Raw genomic sequence first — 20,083 nt, 5'->3', positions numbered from 1 at the left:
ATTTACTTTATTGATCCCAGGGCAAAATTGTGGTAAGAAAGAAAGTTAAAATGATCCTAGGGCTTGATTGAACTGAAACAAAATGTATGTGCATTCTGGCATACCTTTCTTCCGTGAATGAATGAACGTCACATTTATATAGCGCTTTACAAGACACCCAAAGCACTTTACAGAAGCAATGAGGGGCCACTTCAACCACCACCCCTGTGTTGCCCCCACCTGGATGATGTGACGGCAGCCATTCCATGCCAGGAGAGAATTCACCAGTTAGATATAGGGGATGATTAGGAGACCAGATTTGAAAGGGCTACAATGGGCAATTTTAGCCAGGACATCGGGCTATCACCCCTCCTGTTTCAAAAGATGCCCAGGATTTTTTTATGAGCTCAGAGAGGCAGGACCTCGGTTTTACGTCTCATCCGAAGGACGGCACCATTTTTATAGCACAGTGTCCCGGTCAATGCACTGGGATCCATACAGACCACAAGGTGGGTTAACCTGTAGACCACACCAACACCTCTGCCAGCAGCAACCCAGCTTACCTATCAAGTAAAGACCAGGCCCAGACCTGCTTAGCCTCAGACGGATTTCCTATCCTGAGCTGCAGGTGGTCTGGCTGTGCCATATCCGAACCACCAAATGTCCTATTTTCCCATAATCCTCTCACATTTCTGATTTGCAGCATTATGGTTGCTTATTCAGCGGCATAATACGCCATGATTAGGAGAGTTAGAATGTAAGACAGAGACAGACTAGAGAGGGAGAGGAGTGTGAAAGGACCACAAAGCTTAGGGATGTCCTGAGAGGAGAGGGTCTACATGGGAGGGTCTACAAGGAGAACAGCTTTGGGATAGAATTCCCCGCACATGACAAAGACATACCCACACGTGACAGCATGACAGTCCTGTTTGCCACAGTCGTGCTTCACTACCCGTCTCCTGCCTGCTTGCTGTCACCCGTGGCCAACGATGGCTGTTTCCACAGCAGGTGACACAGGGAGGCAACATTTGCTTTGATAAGCCCACTGAGGGGAAGGCGGCAGCTCTGCAGGACGCTGTCTCGCCTGATCCAATTCTCACGGGCGACCTCAGTACCAGCTGAAGGATGCCAGCTATGCAAATGGGCGACACCGCAGACTGAATGATGCCATCCAAAAACCGGCTTGTCTTAATTTTGTAACAATACCTGGATTCACGGCTCTCTGCTTTTGACGTTTGACTGTGGGATGTTGGCAGATTCTGCCCATTTGCCAGTGACCGGTTTTGCACGGCTGAAATCGCTCGTGAGGCTTACGCCGTGACGCTGGCCGCTCTTATTGGCTCCTAGGCTCAAAGATGGGCGATTTGAAAGATGGGCGGCTACTCCTGAGTCAGTCAAAAGCCCAGGATCGCAGCTTGGAGAGATGAGACGCATCAGTCTAATCTGGGGTATGTTTACCAAAAGCTGCCGTTAGAACCTTACATAATTGGAACCGTTCAGTTGCATGGTTCCAACTATGTGAGCGGCTGCGCTGTTTGCAGCTATGCATTTGGCAAACGCAGCCCTACTGGAATTTCGGCAGTGCTCCGAGTTTCTGCCTGCATGTTTATACTCTGTTTTGGTGTAATTTACGCTGCTCCTTCCTGCCGTACTTCCCTTGGACTGTGTTTTGTGTCTCTGTCCTTAAGGTGAGTGTTTATGCACTGACTGTATCCTCTTTCTTGTCTAAATGCACTTATTATTTTCAATCATAAGTGGAATGTTCAGGTCCGGAAAGTAAAAATCCAGACCAAAATTTTGTTTCAACCAATCTGTTGAGTATTCTGACAAAAAGACTCATTATACTCCACTGCTTGGCTAAAACAAAATCTTGGTCTGGATATGTACTTTCTGGACCTGATTTTTTCACTTCTGTTTTCAATAACCATTCACTATATAAATATATAAATGCTTTTATGCAAATTATTGTCCCCCCGCCACCCATATCTGCATTGGGTGACACAAGCACGATCGCGGTACAATTTCTGCCTTCAAAGGTTCATCAGCTTGTCCCCTCCAGTGACTGAAAGAGCTTCCTGTGCTCTTAAATCGACATGGCACCTGCTGTAGCGCTCATTTTGTGCCCATGCCTCACTGGTGGCACCCGCATGGCGATGGACAACCTGTTAACAAGGGGGGGGGAGCTGAGGACCTAATTATGACCGGCAGCAGGGTGCTGGAGGAGCTGGAAGCACAGGCTGGCGAGGTGAGGATCTGCAGACTCTGTGTCCCTCTGTGTGTCTCTGAGGAATCGAGGCGTCGTCTTTAGTTCATTCGCCCAGTGGGTAGATCAATGCATCACACAGAAATACTCTTAAAAGCCCAAATCAGTCACGGCTGCAATCCTCTGTGCCCCCGGCCATTAGCAAAGACACTAATCACTGTGCTTCTTAGCGGTGTTGTGACACAAATAACCGGCCGCCAATTACCAGCTTTCATAGACACCAGCTCCCCGCTGCCGAAATGTCACGCTAGAAATACCTGCATACCGTCGGGCGCCTCCCTTTCACGCGGAGCCTCCCTTTCACGCGCCACCTCCCTTTTGCACGGAGCCTCCTTTTCGCAAGGAGCCTCCCTTTCACGCGCCACCTCCCTTTCGCACGGAGCTTCCCTTTCACGCGCCGCCTCCCTTTCGCACGGAGCCTCCCTTTCACACAGAGCCTCCTTTTCGCGCAGAGCCTCCCTTTCACGCAGAGCCTCCTTTTCGCACGGAGCCTCCCTTTCACGCGGAGCCTCCCTTTCGCGCGCCACCTCCCTTTTGCACGGAGCCTCCTTTTCGCAAGGAGCCTCCCTTTCACGCGCCACCTCCCTTTCGCACGGAGCCTCCCTTTCACGCGCCGCCTCCCTTTCGCACGGAGCCTCCCTTTCACACAGAGCCTCCTTTTCGCGCAGAGCCTCCCTTTCACGCAGAGCCTCCTTTTCGCACGGAGCCTCCCTTTCACGCGGAGCCTCCCTTTCGCGCGGCGCCTCCTTTTCACACGGAGCCTGAGATATAAATGACCCCAAGTGCCCCCCCCCCACCTCTACAGGCCCCCTACAGTTGAGTGAGTGGATGTTCTTGCCGTTCTGCCCTCGCATAACAATAACAGCCAAATCCCACAGCCGGTCTCTGAGGATTTTCTGAAATAACAGAAAATTGCATAAGTGGTTTACAGGGCTTTTATGAAGGAAAGGAAAAGCTTTTAGGTTCGGTAATAATATAAATTACTCCTTGTCATTGTAGTTTCACGGTTTGTGAAAAACATGATTAAGTCACAGAAGGAATCAATGTGCCGAACTTTGCGGAGATAAGAGGAGACTCTTCATTTGGAGGGAGATCAGGTCAGAGCACCAATGCTGACCATAACCTATAAAGGCAGGAATCTGCTGATCATCCTGCTGAGAAAGAAACGCCAGCTAATCAACATTCATCCAACATGACTCTCTGGACATATATATTTATCAGATTCTTCTGTCCAAAGAAACATATATGTGATGAATTCTTGCACTCAGACTGTGTCTCCAGGGTTGTTAGGGATGAGCGACCTGCTCGAGGGCCGAACGGTGATATAATTATTCTGCCAGCAATGAGGAGTTGAACTCACAACCTTCCGGACACATCCCTAACCCTCTGAACTACACCATGACAACCTCATTCTAATGGATAAATATCATTTTTATATGGCCGGAGTGATTCAGGTTAAGCACTACTGCAGCAGGAATCCGCTTGGGGGCTTGACCAAAAACCTGTCCTCATCCTTAAGTGGTGACTTAATCTTCTCTGGGCCATTAAGCTCTTCTGGACTGCAGAGGGACAGGCTCCACAGAGGCGTCCTTGGGCTAACGATGAGTAGATGTGGTTATGGACTGGACCCGGTCTGGCTACTTACTGTTCCTTATTGAAGCAACAACAGCGCCAGGAGTTTTTCAGTGCAACATCCAGGTCAGTATCAATGCACTGCCACTTGATGCAGTATAAGGCATTTTGCTAAAATGCTTGGATTTTTCTTCCCTAGCTGATATTAAAGAGCCATTTTTTTCCCTTTGACGCAGCTGTGTATTTCACAAGGACAATTCAGGTTAAGTGCCTTACTAAAGCCTTAATTTTCTCAAGGGTACAACAAGCGAATCGCTTTCCTTGAAGCCGCATCCCGTAATGTTGCATTTCCTCCCTAACCACTACGCCTCCTGCTGGTTCAGTGGTTATCAAAGATATTACATTTCACGGGATTTCCTACGTTTCAGCTCATCACAATGAACCCGTACTTAGCCTTGTAAACAAAAAATAACTGAAGGCTGGGATTTATAGTAATAAATAACGTGTACTGTCACCTTATTATTACTATTAATCTCAGCCTTGTGATATTTACCTTTTACTGATTATTGTTTATTGTTTTATGTGTGTATAGCTAGCTAAAAGTGCTGAACGTCTCTATGGCTGTGCTAGCAGAGGTTCCATGCTTCCACTGCATCGTCTGACCTTCTCCCTGTGATATCGTAGTCCTGCTATATGGTGTGATCTTCTCCCTGTGGCAATCATACCAAGGTTGTTTTCTATGACCTTTATCTCAAATGCTCCCATCTCCCACTACCCACCCCCTCTGTTTAATTGTGAGGAGAACAGAGTTGAGGTTTTTGGGTTGGGAGGGGGGGGGGGTTGGTTGAAGGGAGGCCATGGTCACCATCATCCCATCTTCTCAAGTCCTTCATCCAGCTAAAAGCCATCAGAATAAATTACCTGGCAGATAATGAGTGTCTGAATCCGTCGACGGAGCTGCGAACGTGACAGCAGCTTCTTGCCCTGCTGGTGCTCGCTTCATTCTGCCTCGGTGAGTTTCTAGCGCGTTCTTCAGCTGAATGTACGTTTATCTCGCGTGGATGGTTGCCAGTCCCAGTAAAATGTGCATGGCTAGCATTGACTTCAAAGTTCTTCAAAGAGAATCATTACCCTGCCCCCCAAAGTGAGTGAAACACGTCCCGTATGTTCTAAGCAGAAATTCATGAAATGCACATCATGAGCTCGGAAAGCTTTTAGCTGACTATAACATATGCATACTGCATCTTTTCATTACCATAACATATTTAAAAAATGTATGAGTCTTCTTAGTGTGCATGGTAACACCGTCTCTGCAGGAATGCGAGACTTTTTAAAATACCACGATATAAACTCTGACTTCAGAAATTTGCTCACCGATACTTGAAACGGATTTCAGAGTGGGATGTTTTGGGCTAAATAAATTCATTTCATTTCATCTCATCTAAAAAGGAGAAGGAAAATGATAAAACCTATGGATGGATTCATGAATAAACATCCTCATCCTCCTAGAAAAATGGTTCCCCTGTAAAAGTGGCACCTGCAAAGGTGCTTCGGGCGCGTGGCGTGTGACAGAGAGCACAGCAGTGTGTCTGCTCCATCGCAGCTCTCGTTAATGCATCTGCGCTGATTCCCTTCCCTGCCGCATGGTCAAAAAACATGTTAGCTTTGTGCACAAATATCGACTTTTTCCAAATAAATCTGTCAGCTGACCTACGAGATTAAAACCCCCATCCAGCATAAAATAAATTCTGTTTGTCAGGATGAGGTGACCAGCATGACTGTCTTATTTAATTTCAAATGCATTTTATATGAACATCTTTATTTGCTGCAATTAATTCTCCTGAGGTAATTACCAGTAAAAGGTCTGTCTCACAGTTTCACCTGAAGTGTACTGTGGGCTGGTAAGACACGGGGGGAAACGGGGGGGGGGGCTCCAATCTTAAAAACCACTTGAGACCACTTGAAACAGCCATGCAAAATTAAGGCAATCAGTTTAAGAAAAAATAAAAATTGTGAACGAAAGGGAAGAATCGAGAGACGCCAGGAAAAAATGCATGAATTGAAGCTTGAGTGGGAGGCTTTACTGCGATGATCATCTATGTGTTTGAACAAAGGACAGTCCCTTCTCCGCAATTAAGCAGTAACTGAGTAAACAAGAATAATGAACCCGGCCTCTGTGGCTCGACATGGCCTCAGGGAGACGGTTGCAGTGCAGTGCAGTGCAGTGCAGTGTTTCCCAATCCGGTCCTCGGGGGCCCACAGACAGTCCAGGTTTTTTTTTCCAAAAATGTGGACTATCTGACAGGGACCTGGGAGGGAGCAAAAATGGGGACTGTCTCTGGTTTCCCAGAGGACTGGATTCTGAAACACTGCACTAGAGCATCAAACTGGGAAAAGCATACACTACGCATGTTGTCAGAGAAAAATCAGCTAATGAATTCTGACCGCATGTAAAATTTAGCCACCATTATCTTTGAAGACCAAGACATGGGACTTTCCAAAGGAATGTCGTCTTTACAGCGGTTGTGCTTATCACCACTCAAACCACACAGTTGCATGGGGGCCCTGATATGTAGGGGGCCCCCTGCTGGTCACAAGAAGTCAGTGCACAAGTAGAGATGAGAGGGCCCCCAATACAATAACCCCCCCTCCCTTTATCTATATGGCCAGAAGTCAACATCAAACCACACCTAAAAAAATCAAGATAATATTATATATAAGATCGAGTGCCTAATACTCTAAGACGGGGAGGACAAATGGAGAGACGTGCGTCTCTGGTCTCTCTTGGTTTTACGGGAGATCTTCATAGAGCTACCGGGCTGAGAAAGACCAGGAAGGTTTATTCTGGGGTCAGAGTCCCGCTTAGTGACTGAACAGCATTTATTTTTAGTTATATCTCATTTATTGGATGCCACTATATTTGTCCAGAATTATTTGTTTACAACCCAGAAAAACACATAAATGAGTTTCTGGATTTATTCAAGTTGGCAAACTTGGTCTGAGACTCCTTTGTATATACTATAATTGCACTTTAATTGTAACAAAATATCATTCCACACGAATTCATTTTATAATTGACTCTGTTCTATGTATCACTTTAATGATATCTGAAAGCAAAAAATCTGTCTGTTATTGTGTGCGTAATTGCAGGTTATTTTGTGTTTTGAGAATAATTGGTAAACAATTATGTCTCAGAAAAGAAAATATAAATAGTCCATATAATATTTAGCAATTGTCCAGGAGGATTGAAGCAAGAATCTCAATTGTTTTGGGTTTATGGGAATTTGCTGCATGGTTTTAGTTATCAGTATTTCCAGGAGGTTCAATGATGATGATGATGATAATAATTTAGGCTTCGTCATAGATCAAGACTCGTGTTCCAGACCCTGGCTTCCTGGGCGTGATACCAGTCCCCGTGCTTCTTCCGGAATTCTGATATTCAGCTCAGCTGATTCCCTGTGTCCCCAGTGACTCATTTAAATGCCCTTCATTAGCTGCCGTTGTATCCCCCCCCCCCTGCCGAAATACTGTCACTACACGTCTTCTGCTACAAACAGAAACCTTTTCAGGCTGTATCAGAACCCCCAAAAAATTGTCGCCCTGAAACCTTTTCATGATTCAGGGCCAACATTAAATACTGATATTCCATGCTAGCTGGGTTCTTTTGCCGAACTCAATAGTTGATGCGTTGACTTCATGACATTTTTGCCATTCTAGTTAACTTTTTAAGTCCAGAGAAGACATGAAGCATTAGTGTGAATAAATATACAGAGCCTAAATGAGCACTGATGGGGGGTAGAGGCTAAGCTAACCTTCCAGGTTCCCGTCCCACTGTTAGGTCTGTGGCACAGGTCAGTTCCAGCTATGATCTGTTACTCAGAGAGAGCAGATCTCACTTCAGGATTGTTGTTTTTCAGAAAGTTTGACACAAAGAATAAAACACAACACAAGTCTTCAGCACAACCCCATCTCTGTTTTTTCTGTGCTTCATTTGCAATTAACCTATTGGTGGCCTCAGTAGAGATTAGACTTTATTTCTCCTTACTTGACATGATAGCTTTTATTACACAGATATAAAGCTACCAAACATATAAAGGTGAGGCCAGAAGGACTTTAGTGATCAGCGTTAAACTTTAAAGTATATTTTCTATCCAGAACTGACCAATAAAATTGTACAGAATTTCCCCACAGGAAGTGACTCTGCTTGACACCTGGGACTTTACTCCACCTTTTACTGTGAAACCTGTGAGGCACTTGGGGTAGAGTCACTGGTGTTTACCGCCTCTGAGCTTTGGGGGCCCCCTGTTGGCCACAATCAGTCACTGCACTGGGGCCCCAGAAACGACAGTCAGCTGAAGGATGTAGAAGTACCATTCATCCAGCTATAGTTCAAATTTCCTTTTCTGTGCAGGCTTGTGGCAAATGTGGAGCCTTTCTCCAGAAGCACAGGGCACATCGCAGGGTACAAGCAGGAGGATATAGCTGTAATAATAACAATGATACAATATAAAAGCAAAAAGTGAAAACTGGAACCTGCCAAATTCATAGGAGCCACCCAGGCATGTAGCCCCATAGTCAAGTAACGAATCAGATTCTTTTCTGTTACTGATCAGGCACGCAGCCAGCTAGTAAAATTACAAGTTTGAACACCCTCGAAATTTGCTTTAGCCCCCCCCCAAGTCGGTGAAGTATACCAACGGACCCCCTCCTCCCCATCCAGTCGGCATCTATTGAGAGGAATTTATCTGTAGGGTCGCTGGACCATAGAGAGCAATCTTTTGAGAGTATCGGAGTATACTTCAATAATAAGAGCTACAAAGAAGACCCACCGTGGATTAGGAGATAAGATTCAGCCTGAAAGAAAGAATACATTATTTCTAGGTATTAAAAACTGGCTCTCTGCTATGTGTCAAAGAAATTAGAAAGAAAAGCAATCCATGTAATTCAGCGCAGGTGGCTTTGAAGTCAGTGACCATGTGTTCAGTTTCAAAGACCCTTTGATTCAGCCTTGATTCATCCACCCTTTAGCAAAGTGGAAGGTACTCACGTTTGCTGCGTTAACATAACAGATGCCCCAGTGCTGTACGGGGAACCAGGCATTGACTTAATAAATGATTCTTGGCCCCACCATCATCAGGTTCAAAGAGAACAGCAGGCGAACATTTAAAGGGGAAGTGCCCCAAAAAATATGCTGTTTGCTTTAAGGTACTTAAGCTGTAGGGCTTGAATTAGCTCATGTTGCGGTTTGTTTACTTGTTTTGTTCTCTTTCTTTTTGCGAACGTTTTTATGAGGCTTGCTTGGGGGCGGGGCTGTGAACCGGGCCCTGAGGCACACGAATTTGGTTGATGAGAATGGCAGTGGGGGGAAATGAAAGCCGCCATTTTGGTGCCAGCAGAGAGGAAAACATGTGCACAAGCGCAAACGGGGGTATGGGGTCATGCTGGGTCATGCTAGGGCTGCAGGTAGGAGCTGAATTGACCGTTGGGGTCTCACACCCATTCAATAGGGGAAAGAGAAAAGAAAAGTCAGCATTATATAACGTTTGGGGGACAATAAACAAGGAAGGCAGGTGGACTAGTCATCACGGTGGATCCCTGCTGTTTTTAGTTGCCCCTGTAAATATCAAGCCGCGTTTGCCGGTGATTGTATTTACCCAGAATATCTCTGGAGTGTTCTGCTCAGTCTGCTATGCGAAGGAGGATTTGGGGACTCCACCTGATGGCCAGTGAGTGGAGGGACATCACCCCCCTCCCCCCAGCCCAGAAATGTAACCAATTGCGCCTTCTGATAACAGACGATCGCATAAAATACCAAACAATTTACTCAGAACCCCCCCTTTCCGGGTCGGCAAACTTTACCAAGACCCCCCCACGTGTGTCGCCCCTCCTGCTGTGAGACCCCTCCTCCGGCCCCACTGGTGGCTCATGTCTCCGCTATTATGCATGCAAGAACAAGCTCTGTGCCACATCCACAGCCCAATCAGTCACGCCCTCAGTCGCATTTTCAATATGATGCGCTAGCAGACACTCACTGGTGACCTTTGACCCCATAATTACGGAGCTGATTGGGTGCAGCTGTAGGTGTCTGGGACCCTATTCTACCCTTCGGTGCTGCCCTGAATGACAGCCCAGCCATGTTCTGGTCCTCACTCCCCCATGAATAAAATGTACTGAATTTTTTTTTTAGGTTTAGGTTTTTTTTTTTTTTACCTACCAGCTTTTTTGAGATCCACACATAAGTATACATAATTAGTCAATAATTAGGGAGCAGATTGGGAAGAAACACACTTTGAAAGAAAAGCATTAAAAAAGGATCATGTCATGCAAGACCCAAGCCCAGCCCATTACGAAAAAATGAATCTGTTTTATTTACGTTTTTATCTGTTTTGAATCATTTTAGCACATGGCGGCTGTCACATAGTGACAAGACGGGATGACCAGTCCCTTTGGCTAATGAGCAAGTCTGCACTAACGATGTGCCCTGAGCCACGAAACACTCCGTCTGCCATTAAACAGAATCAAATCTCAACTTAGGAGACGTCTTACAGATGCCATAGATTGGACACACTGCCACAGATGCGCTTTGATCTATCACACCCCCTCCAGCAGCCACCCTGTTCACTTGGACCAGGCCATGTAGACTTTTCAAGGGGTAAGAGACCCTGCAAGATGGTATGTACCATGATGTGGGAAAGGACGGGGGTGTAATATGTATGGTGTTAACTCATAACACTCTTTGGATTAAAATATCCTGCTTCTTTATTTGAGCTGATTGCATTAAAATGGCCGCCTCACCTACAGTTATTGATTAATATAATAAAGTCCCTTCACTTCCTTGTCTGGCTTTCTGAGACCTGTATCCTATGCCAGGATACACAGAGCACAAGGCCAAAGAAAATCCTAAGCCACAATGGTCCAAATAAGTGTAGGATAGCCCCTCCCACTCTCCTTATGAGTCATCAGCATCAGCAGGACTTCTCAAATATCGCACGTATAACAATGTTGTGCTTCATTTAAATTTCAGGAAAGTAATGTTGACTCCTAACAGCTATCTTTTGCACTGTTCATGTTATTTACTGAGTTGTTGTTTCCCAATTAAGTCTTCAAATGAAGCATCGGGAAAATCCAGAGTGCACAAATTAATTCCAGCGAGTTTATAAAAATGTCCAGCTAATTAAACAGCTGAGAGATTTAAGCCTTTAAGCCTGTACATTGATAACAGACCAAGTGTTACCACCACAAGCTGGGAGCATTTTGTAGGTTCCTGAAATTCTGTGTGCAAAGAAAATGATAAACTATCCTCAGATAGACTGGCTGGAAGCAGAACCGACATACACATAATTCAAATCTATATAAATCAAAATCCCAGAGTATTATAACTCATAGTCTCTTCCCTTTGAACTCGAAGTTTACATTTTCACTCAAGTACCCAGGCAGTTTTTAAGAATACCAGCACTGAAGAAAATGAGAAAAGATTTATCTTGCAATATTATGGATCTCCCATAATAATTAATAATGTATAATTAATATTTCACTAATGTTTTTGCAAAATTGATAAAATATATATCTATATGCATGTTAAAACTTTGACAATACAACTGGCTGGTTGGTGTCCTTTATCATTTCTGTCACGCCCGGCTCGTTCGATCCTCCTGTGCAACGCCCCCCTCGTTACCTCGTGTTAATTCCCGATCGTAATCACCTGTTACCTGTTATGTTCAGCCTGTCCTGTGTATTTAGTCCGCGTCTGAGTTAGTTTCCCCAGATCTGTCATTAATGTGCGTCGCTGTCTGTCCTTGTCACGGTAATAAACCCGCTTGCCTGTGGATTTTCGCCTTCCTGCCTCGTCTTTCCCCACGATCGTGACAATTTCTTTAATGCGCTTTATATTTATTAAGAAATAATAACAGTATTCTTTCAGACCATTGCAGACTATTATATGTGACAATTTTTGAGTTTTGTTTTTATATTTCCCGTTGATGAAAATATCTCTAACTGAAAATGCCAGGACAAGTTAAACGGTCAAAGCATTATAAACATTTATATGAAAGCGGAAAAAGTAGCGTTTGTTATAAAAGCTTGTTGGTAAGCCTGCTGCAGAAGAGTGGGTCCTAGTACGTTGTTTCCTAATCCGGTCCTTGGCGACCCACAGATGGTCCATGTTTTTGCTCCCTCCCAGCTGTGGGTAAAGGAGCAAGAATGTCGGCTGTCTGGGAGGGAGCACAAATGTGGTCCGCTGTGGGTCCAGCAGGACCTGGCTGGGACACAATGCCATAGTCCAGGGACAGATGCTTGCATGAAGGGATTGTAGCTGATGACTCAAACAGAAATCCAAACCTGAGCAACGATGTCTTGGGTTTTTGGGCCGATTTCGGCCGATCACTGGAATTGGAACCAACTGATCACTGATTACAGAGTGGGGAGGGGCGGGGGTGGGGGGGGGGGTGGAGATCTTCTATTTAAAGCAGGGGTCTCCAACTCCGGTCCTGGAGAGCTACTAACCAGTAGGTTTTCTATCATACCCGGCTTCTGATGAGCCACACCACTTCTCAGGTAAATACCAGGAGCAGGTGTGGCTCATCAGAAGCCAGGTAGGATGGAAAACTTACTGGATAGTAGCTCCCCAGGACCGGAGTTGGAGACCCCTGATTTAAAGTGTAACTTCACCCCCAGCTCTGAGTCTTACTCCCCACACAGCATAATTTAAAAAAATGCTAAAAAGTGGGCAAAGAGCTGAGTTCTAGTGGTGATCAGTATCATTACAGAAATGGAAACAAAGTTGCTCAGTTGTCCAAGAAAAACAAAGAGGTGTCAGACGAGTTTAAAACGGCCAGTATTCCGAAAAGGAAATTGGCCTGCTGAGGAGCTCCAGTGCAGAACATTAAAGCAAAAATAAAAGGTGGAATGAGAGATAGTGGCAGAAACTTCTCCCTGCAGCTCGATGTTTGTTACGTAGGAGCAAAGCTCTGCAGACCTCTCTGCTCTCCGATGGACCTGACGTCCACAGCGCCACATACACGTCATCACGCGGCAGTAACCTGCGGACGAAACATGAACCAAGTCGCCAATCATAACAGCACCTTTTTCTGTTTATGTCGGGATGCAGACGAAACTGATCAGACAAATTAAGACCTTGTTCTATATCTTTCATTAGCAGTCATGTCTGCTTCTGAGGCCAGTTCACTGCGTGTGCAGAGCACGTGGACAAAACATGAACCTACAGCAGTGAAGTAGTCTGTAGGTCAGGTTAGGGAGCATGCACTGGCACTGCGCACCCACTGGCACTGCGCACCCACCACACAACCAAACAGCTCAGGATCCCGGTTGGCGACCCCCCAGGCCCAGATACGGTCCAGTTCTACCCTCCGAAAGTGGCCATCCATCTGCCGCAACCAGGTGTTCCTGGGCGTCCCCTCTGCCTGGTCCAGCCGCTTGGATCCTCAGCAGTGAGGATCCTGCGAGCCGGATCACTTTCAGGGAAACGCGCCACATGGCCGTAGTGCTGTAACTGACGCTCCCTCATAATGCAGGTAATGTGCCTCATTTGGGATTCCCTGAGCAACCGCTCATTCAACATAAAGTCAAACCAGCGGTACCCAAGGATTCTCCGAAGAGACACAGTACAGAAGGAGTCCAGTCTTCGTCTCAGCTCACTGGATAGCATCCATGTCTCACAGCCATACAGCAAGGCCCAAGAGGCTCCGGAGAGCCGGTGAGGTCAGTCCTGTGGGGGATGGGGACTGGTCTGGTGCTGAGGCGTCGCCCGCTGCACTTGTGTCCTAATCTGAGGCGGCCCATCTGGGTCGGTGCGTGGAACGTCTGCCTCTCCAGCCTTTAATGACCACAAAGTAGTCTGCAATCAAAACAGAATCATTTTATCATATGGATCAATTATTTTTTTAGTTATAAACAGCGCTAGTGTTCTATATGCATAATCACATTCCTCCTTATTTTCAGTGGTGGAATCTTTATTTTAAATGATTAAATTATCCTTACATTGCACCCTTTGGTAATGTGACTATTACATATTGCACATCCCCATGTACATCGCACATCATGCAATGCTAGTACAGTCATATCATTTAGCTTACGACTCAAAAAACACATTTAAGTGCACAGTTCCTTAAAGTGTTAAACCAGCCGCAAAATCAATATTTCAGCTTGGTCAAAATAAAGGCTGCAGATAGAGTGATTAAGATTAAAAATTGGTCGATTTAAATTGGATGCCGATCGATTGCAGCATCTCGTTGTCCTGGAGAAACACCGTAACAAGAAGTGCATACCAGTTAGGGTATCCAGGACTGAATGCTTCCATTCAGGGGAGGCCTGGCCGGGGTGAGCCAATCAGGGCAGCCAGGATAGAATGACCTTCCACTGCGGGGCACCCCAAAGAAACAATCCATCGAATCACAGGGTGGGAGTCTATGGCAGAAAGATCAGGGCACAAGGCAGGACACACCCAGGACGGGATGTCCAAGCAATGATGCATTTTGGGTAATTTTGAAACACCACTTGAAACTCATGACACAGAGATAACGCACAAACTGCCAACACAGGGACCGAAACGAAGACTGGACCCCCCCCCCCGAATGTGAGGCATCAATGTGGGCCGTCATGTTACCTCAAGAAAGGAGCAATCAGGTATGATTCATCAAATCACAAAAACCTGCATGTACTACGATACGCTTTAATCTTCATGAAGTCTTTCCATAAAACAACAGCTCTTCACAGGTAACTGTCTTTGCTGCAGCCTTTTCAGATTCTGCTAGAAAGATTCTATTAAAACGCAGAATTACTGGAAGCAGTCGAACCTTATTTTGTGTTAACAGGTATGGGTGATGACTGCTTGAGATAGCAAGTTATATATTAATATTTATATAATGCTCTAACAAAAAAGTGCCAACGGGAAAGGAAGATTAAATACCTGATCGCACTTCTGCTCATTTATACTGTCTTCTGTGCGGCGTGTCTGATCCCATCATGGTGCTGTAATGTGCGTGTGTGTATGCACGCCTGTCTTTGTTATTGTCGGGCTGGGAGGCTGCCTAGAATCTGGACCGGCGACGTGATCAGGGGTTTCTCACCACAGCCAGGCTGACGGTGTTAGTGAAGCGCGGCCACTCGTCTCACACAGACGGGACTCGCCGGCTTTTCACGGCGCGGTAATTGCTGACTAATTGCACAGCTGGTGTTCAGTGAGAAGACTTGGTTCTGCTTTCTACGTTGCACGAATGTAGATGTATGTACACATGTATGGAGATAGTAGTGTCCTATTCATCCACGCATTAAATTCTCCATGTTTTTTTTTTTTTTAATTTGTAAAAATAAAAGAGCAAATGAAAGAAGAAAATGAAGAAGAATATTTTTTTTCAGAGGCTAGTTTCTTTTGTTGTCAGTCACATAACGGCAAACTTCCACCTTGGACACGTGTGGTAAGTGGTCATTTCAGCATTAGCTGAAGCTCCTGAAGCTATATAAATATAGTATGATTCTTTCAGTTTACAATTATTATATAATTTTCAACATTTTGATAGAGATGAGAGGGCATAGAGAAAAATAGTCTGACTGAAATACTATTTCAAATTCCTCATTGAAATTGATGGAAATATAGTCCAGAGATTGTAATATAGAAGTGTATTACCTAGGATTTTGCTAACACTTTTGACACCTGAGGAATTTACCTGGGTAAGATCATTCAGTTATTTCATCCTCCACTACACTGTTGCTCAACAGGCTGATGCTTGTGGGTGAGTTTTATAGTTTAAAAAGGCGGTGCTCTGTTTAATTTCTGCTAAGATGATTACGCGTGTCAGTAACCTGCGGCGCTCCGTCAGCGCGCTGCCTCCTTATGTTACCTACCGACAGCTGCTGTGTTCTAAGCACAGATCTATGTTTGCTGTGCCGGGACGAAGGTTTAAGTAACAAATGCCCGTGTTATTGCTGACTGTCAAAAACTACCGCTACTTACTGCATTATTTATATTGCTGTTGGAACTTCAAGCCGAGACGCGCCTAATACTGCCTTCAGAATCATTTGCGTTGTCACTGCACATTATCGTAATTTGCCATATTGACAATAAAATGGAAAATACATTTTAAGTGACTGCTTACATGGGTGAACACCGTAATATTATTTTATGAGTCGTTATTTGTTTACTTTCGTAATCTCATCAGCACAGATCTTAATTCCAAAATCTCGGCATGTCTAATAGGATTTAGAACTGAGATAAGACACGTTTCACATAAATAAATATTATATTATGTATAAATATTAATATCTTTATGTTGGATAAATAATTAAATGCCTTATCTCGCTTGCCTTTTGAGGTCCTGGACCGTGTAGACTAATTAATCTTTAAAGTGCACGTATCATCTCCAGTCAGGCGAAGCAGGACCCGCAAAGGTGCGCTGTTCCAGCAACCACATTCCACCACTTATGCTGAAAAACGTGGAAGCAGGACGGCGTGCTGAGTTTTACTCAATGCGGGAGCAGAGACCATTTCCTCCACAGTCATTTTGCATCTCAGCTGGACGAAGGGCCACTTTATAGGCCGCGTCTTTCCACACTTGACGATGAACCAGTCAGTGGACCCTCTCCACACCTCCTCATTCTCGTGCAACATCAGCTCGATCTCCGAGCCCCACCTGTTCATCGGCGTCACCAAGAGCGAGCCCTACCACGTCACCATCCCCCTGACTGCCTTCTATGGCCTGCTCTTCGTCTTCGGGCTAACCTCCAATAGTGTGAGCTTTCTGACCCTCCTGACCAACGCCCGCATGAAGGCCAGTACCATCCGGCCCTACCTGCTGAGCCTGGTTGTCTCTGACATCCTCCAGCTGCTCACTGTGCCCGTCACGCTGTACCGATACTACTGGGAGAGCTACCCCTGGCGGCTGGGCGAGCCGCTGTGCAAAGTCTACTTCATGATCCGCCAGATGTACTGTGCCACCACCAGCTGGACCATCCTGGCGTTCACCGTGGAACGCTACGTGGCCATCTGCCACACCATGTGGTCCGTCTCCAGCCTGGAGAAGGCTCGTCTACCCTGCCTGCTGGCCGGCGTCTGGGTGCTCTCCCTGGCTTCCGCTGTGCCGTTCGCCCTGGTGTATGGGCTAGCCCCAGCTTGCATCTTGGATTACACCGCAACATCACCTTCAGAGGCCTTCATGCTGTCCTCCATGTGTGAAATGACAGAGGAGGAGCCGTCCCCCATATACCGGGCGGCACTCCTAATGAGGGCCATCCTCTGTTTCCTGGTGCCATTGGTGGCCATCGTCACCCTCTTCTTCCTCATGATCTCCCACCTCTTGCGCCACGGTCGGCAGAGAAAAGCCATGGGCCTCACCAGGACAGTGGTGGCAGCCAGGGGGCAACCTTCACCACGCCAGGGGAGGGGTAAACTCCTTTTCTACGAAAGACGGGCTCTACAGCTTATGGGTGAGTTACAAGCAAACCAAACTAAAATCTTTTTCACTTCAGGATTGCCATTTGGCCTGTGGATAGAAAAAAATTGATTTCGCAGAATACATATAGGAGCGCCCTGGTGGCACAGTGATTAGCACTGTTGCCTCATAGCTCTGGGACCCGGGTTTGAGTGTCTGCCATGGCCCCCTGTGTGTGGAGTTTCCATGTTCTCCCCATGTCGTCGTGGGATTTCCTCCGGTTTCTCCCCACAGTCCAAAAACATGTCGAGGCTAATTGGAGTTACCAAATTGCCCGTAGATGTGAATAGCATGTGAGTAAATGGTGTGTGAGTGAATGGTGTGTGAGTGAATGGTGTGTGAGTGAATGGTGTGTGAGTGAATGGTGTGTGAGTAAATGGTGTGTGAGTAAATGGTGTGTGAGTGTGCCCTGCAATGGGTTGGCACCCCATCCTAAGTTATTCCCTGCCTTATGCCCAAAGGCTCTGTACCCCATGCAACCCTGAATAGAACAAGCAGTTACAGAAAATGGATGGATGGATGAAGAATAAATATATTTATTATTCAAGTAAAAGTCTGCACACCTAAGCACGTGTTAACACTTCCATTTAACAACCATTTAAGAAACGCAGGTAAACAAAGTTCTAAAACATAAATTTTGTCTCATGTTTTTTGGAGATTTAGTTCCAAGGGTCTAAGACTGGAAGCTTCTCTTCTTAAAAAGTCTCATAGTGAATGAATGCTCTCAGTGCATTTACCATAAGACTGTGAATGTCCTGAATGGTATTCTGGAAGACCTCTCTGTAGATCTCCCAGCAAGACGAATCACCCAGGCCAGCTGGCTGGAGACTGCTTACTCTGTGGGCCGCACGTTTTATCAAGTGATGCAACACATCTGAAGGAGAGAGCTGTTCACCCTTCTGTGCGGCAGTGAATGTGAAATGATGCGATAGATAGCAGTGTGCTCTCTAGAACTCCTGTCACCAGTCCATAGTATTTAAACCCAGATCCCAGTTCCTCGTTCTCACCTGTCAACTCTGATATCAGTTTTGTATAAATATATGCAGACCTTAGGCAGAGAGAGTAACTCATGTCTGGTCTACTATTCTGCGAAAGCACCGGTGTCTGTGGAATAGTATATTATTAGTACATTTTCACTTGTCAAATTAGTCAAACTTTTTAAAGTGTCCTGCGTATACTTTGGAAATGCATACATCAGAACTGATGTGTCATTCCAGATTGTGTCAAGAGCCAGCATATCTATGGAAGCATCTCTCCAGGTTCACCTGCTCTGTTTCTGCTGTGGCAGCATTCTGCTACAGGAACCTGCTGTGAGTCATGAATGAAGATCTCCCAACCAGCCAGTTCCAATTGATTTTCTTCCTGAAAACTCTTATAAACGCTGTGCCAGAAAGTAGTTACAATTTGTCTGAGTCACTAAACAAGAGTCAAAGTTTAGCGGAAACTGACTTATCAAAGTCTGATTGTGTGCTAATCTTGTCTTATTACTGTATGTGTGTGTGTTTTTTTTTTTTATTTCTGCAGGAGTGGTAGTTGTAGCCTTCTTTGTGTGCAACTTCCCCGACATGGCCTCGTCACTCATGCAGGTCTACGTCGAGGTGTGGTCTGACACCGTGCTGCGGGTCTACACTGCCCTCAAGTCCTACCTCTCGTTGCCTCTTTGGTATGTCAACAGTGCCCTGGACCCCATCCTATTCTGTATGTCCTCCGACACCTTCCGCAAGGCCTGCTGGAAGACCTTGGGGCCACTACAATCCCGTTGCCTGTGTCAGCGGCAAAAGGTACCTGCGGCCAGGAGCAAGAACAGGCTCACATCCACCAGGACCATGAGCTTCTCCAGGTGGGAGTCTGGAGAATGTGCTGGGCTCAAGCACCAACACGTGGATCCACAGCTGCTATCACTGCATAACTTACATTAAGGCGGGGGGTCTGGTTCCCTTTCTTGAAGAAACACTTGCTTGAGGAGTTTCTGTCCTGCTAATTTTGATAATTATGCTTGACTTCACTTGTAGCCCTTGGAGTTTGGATGATGTTGTGCTTGATTCACAATGAAGTACATCCCAGAACCCTAATTATCCAAGAAACTTTATCCGCTCAACAATTTGCTTGTTCAACAAATTTATCCAGTAATAGCACATTCATAACTCATTCACAACTAATGGATAGTTTAAAAATCTATTGTAGGTTAATCAGTTATTAAACATTAGAGTGGTTTATTTTTCTGTCGTTTCCACAGAATCATGGTTTGTCCTGAATATGTACTTTGTTCCAGTGCTTTTATCATCAAAAGGAAAATACTAATGTAATGTTAGAAACTTCGACTGTTCCTTGATGTCCTTTATATGCCATTTCCTTATTGAAAACGACATGTCTATTTACTACAATAATTTCTGGAAAAATATACCAAATGTATGAATATACCAAATGTTTGACTGTCTTCGTGAAGAAAATCATTTAAAGGAATAAACCACCATTATGGGATATAATCCCAACTAAATCTTATTGCGGTATGGCAGGAGTCAATATGCATTTTCAATATGCGTAAACCGTACATTACACTGCGTTATGTGTGGAGTAGGATTTTATATGCTGCCAAAAACTGGCATATTTATGTTGTCCATAGCGTGTTGGCATGAGTGATAGGCAACGCTGTATTTCCTGGCTTTACCCTGCATTGAAATCGCGGTTAGGGAAGATGGATAGATGAAAGGTTACAGGCCACATTTTTAAGTAGCCCTAAAAAAATAAGGTATCCATAGGAAAACGGAAATATATCAATGGTTTAAAGGTCACAGCACAGAGCAGTATAATTTGCTAAATTTTCCAA

General features: G+C 45.3%; 1 protein-coding gene across 2 annotated transcripts; it reads left to right on the top strand.

Annotated features, from left to right (window-relative positions):
- Positions 1-14,228: 14,228 nt before the first annotated feature.
- LOC111848381 (neurotensin receptor type 1-like) lies at positions 14,229-19,575 on the top strand. Of its 2 annotated transcripts, none has more exons than XM_023820311.1 (3): positions 14,229-14,455; positions 16,193-17,251; positions 18,781-19,575. In XM_023820311.1, exons 2-3 carry the CDS (start codon positions 16,387-16,389, stop codon positions 19,173-19,175), a joined length of 1,260 nt encoding a protein of 419 aa, XP_023676079.1. In that variant the 5' UTR covers positions 14,229-14,455; positions 16,193-16,386; the 3' UTR covers positions 19,176-19,575. The 2 variants fall into 2 exon arrangements, with proteins under 2 accessions (XP_023676079.1, XP_023676077.1); XM_023820309.1 differs by lacking the exon at positions 14,229-14,455 and adding an exon at positions 14,758-15,246 and having other exon boundaries at positions 16,141-17,251.
- Positions 19,576-20,083: the final 508 nt, after the last annotated feature.

This window comes from Paramormyrops kingsleyae, chromosome 20 (assembly GCF_048594095.1).
Source record: "Paramormyrops kingsleyae isolate MSU_618 chromosome 20, PKINGS_0.4, whole genome shotgun sequence".
In the NCBI taxonomy this organism is placed as follows: domain Eukaryota; kingdom Metazoa; phylum Chordata; class Actinopteri; order Osteoglossiformes; family Mormyridae; genus Paramormyrops; species Paramormyrops kingsleyae.
The sequence above is the reverse complement of the archived record's forward strand: the minus strand, read 5'-3'. Positions and strand labels throughout refer to the sequence as shown.

Coding starts and splice junctions, on each gene's coding strand:
- LOC111848381 (XM_023820311.1), top strand. CDS start 16,387: ATGAACCAGTCAGTGGACCCTCTCCACACCTCCTCATTCTCGTGCAAC. Junction 17,252..18,780: donor ACGGGCTCTACAGCTTATGG/GTGAGTTACAAG, acceptor TTATTTCTGCAG/GAGTGGTAGTTGTAGCCTTC.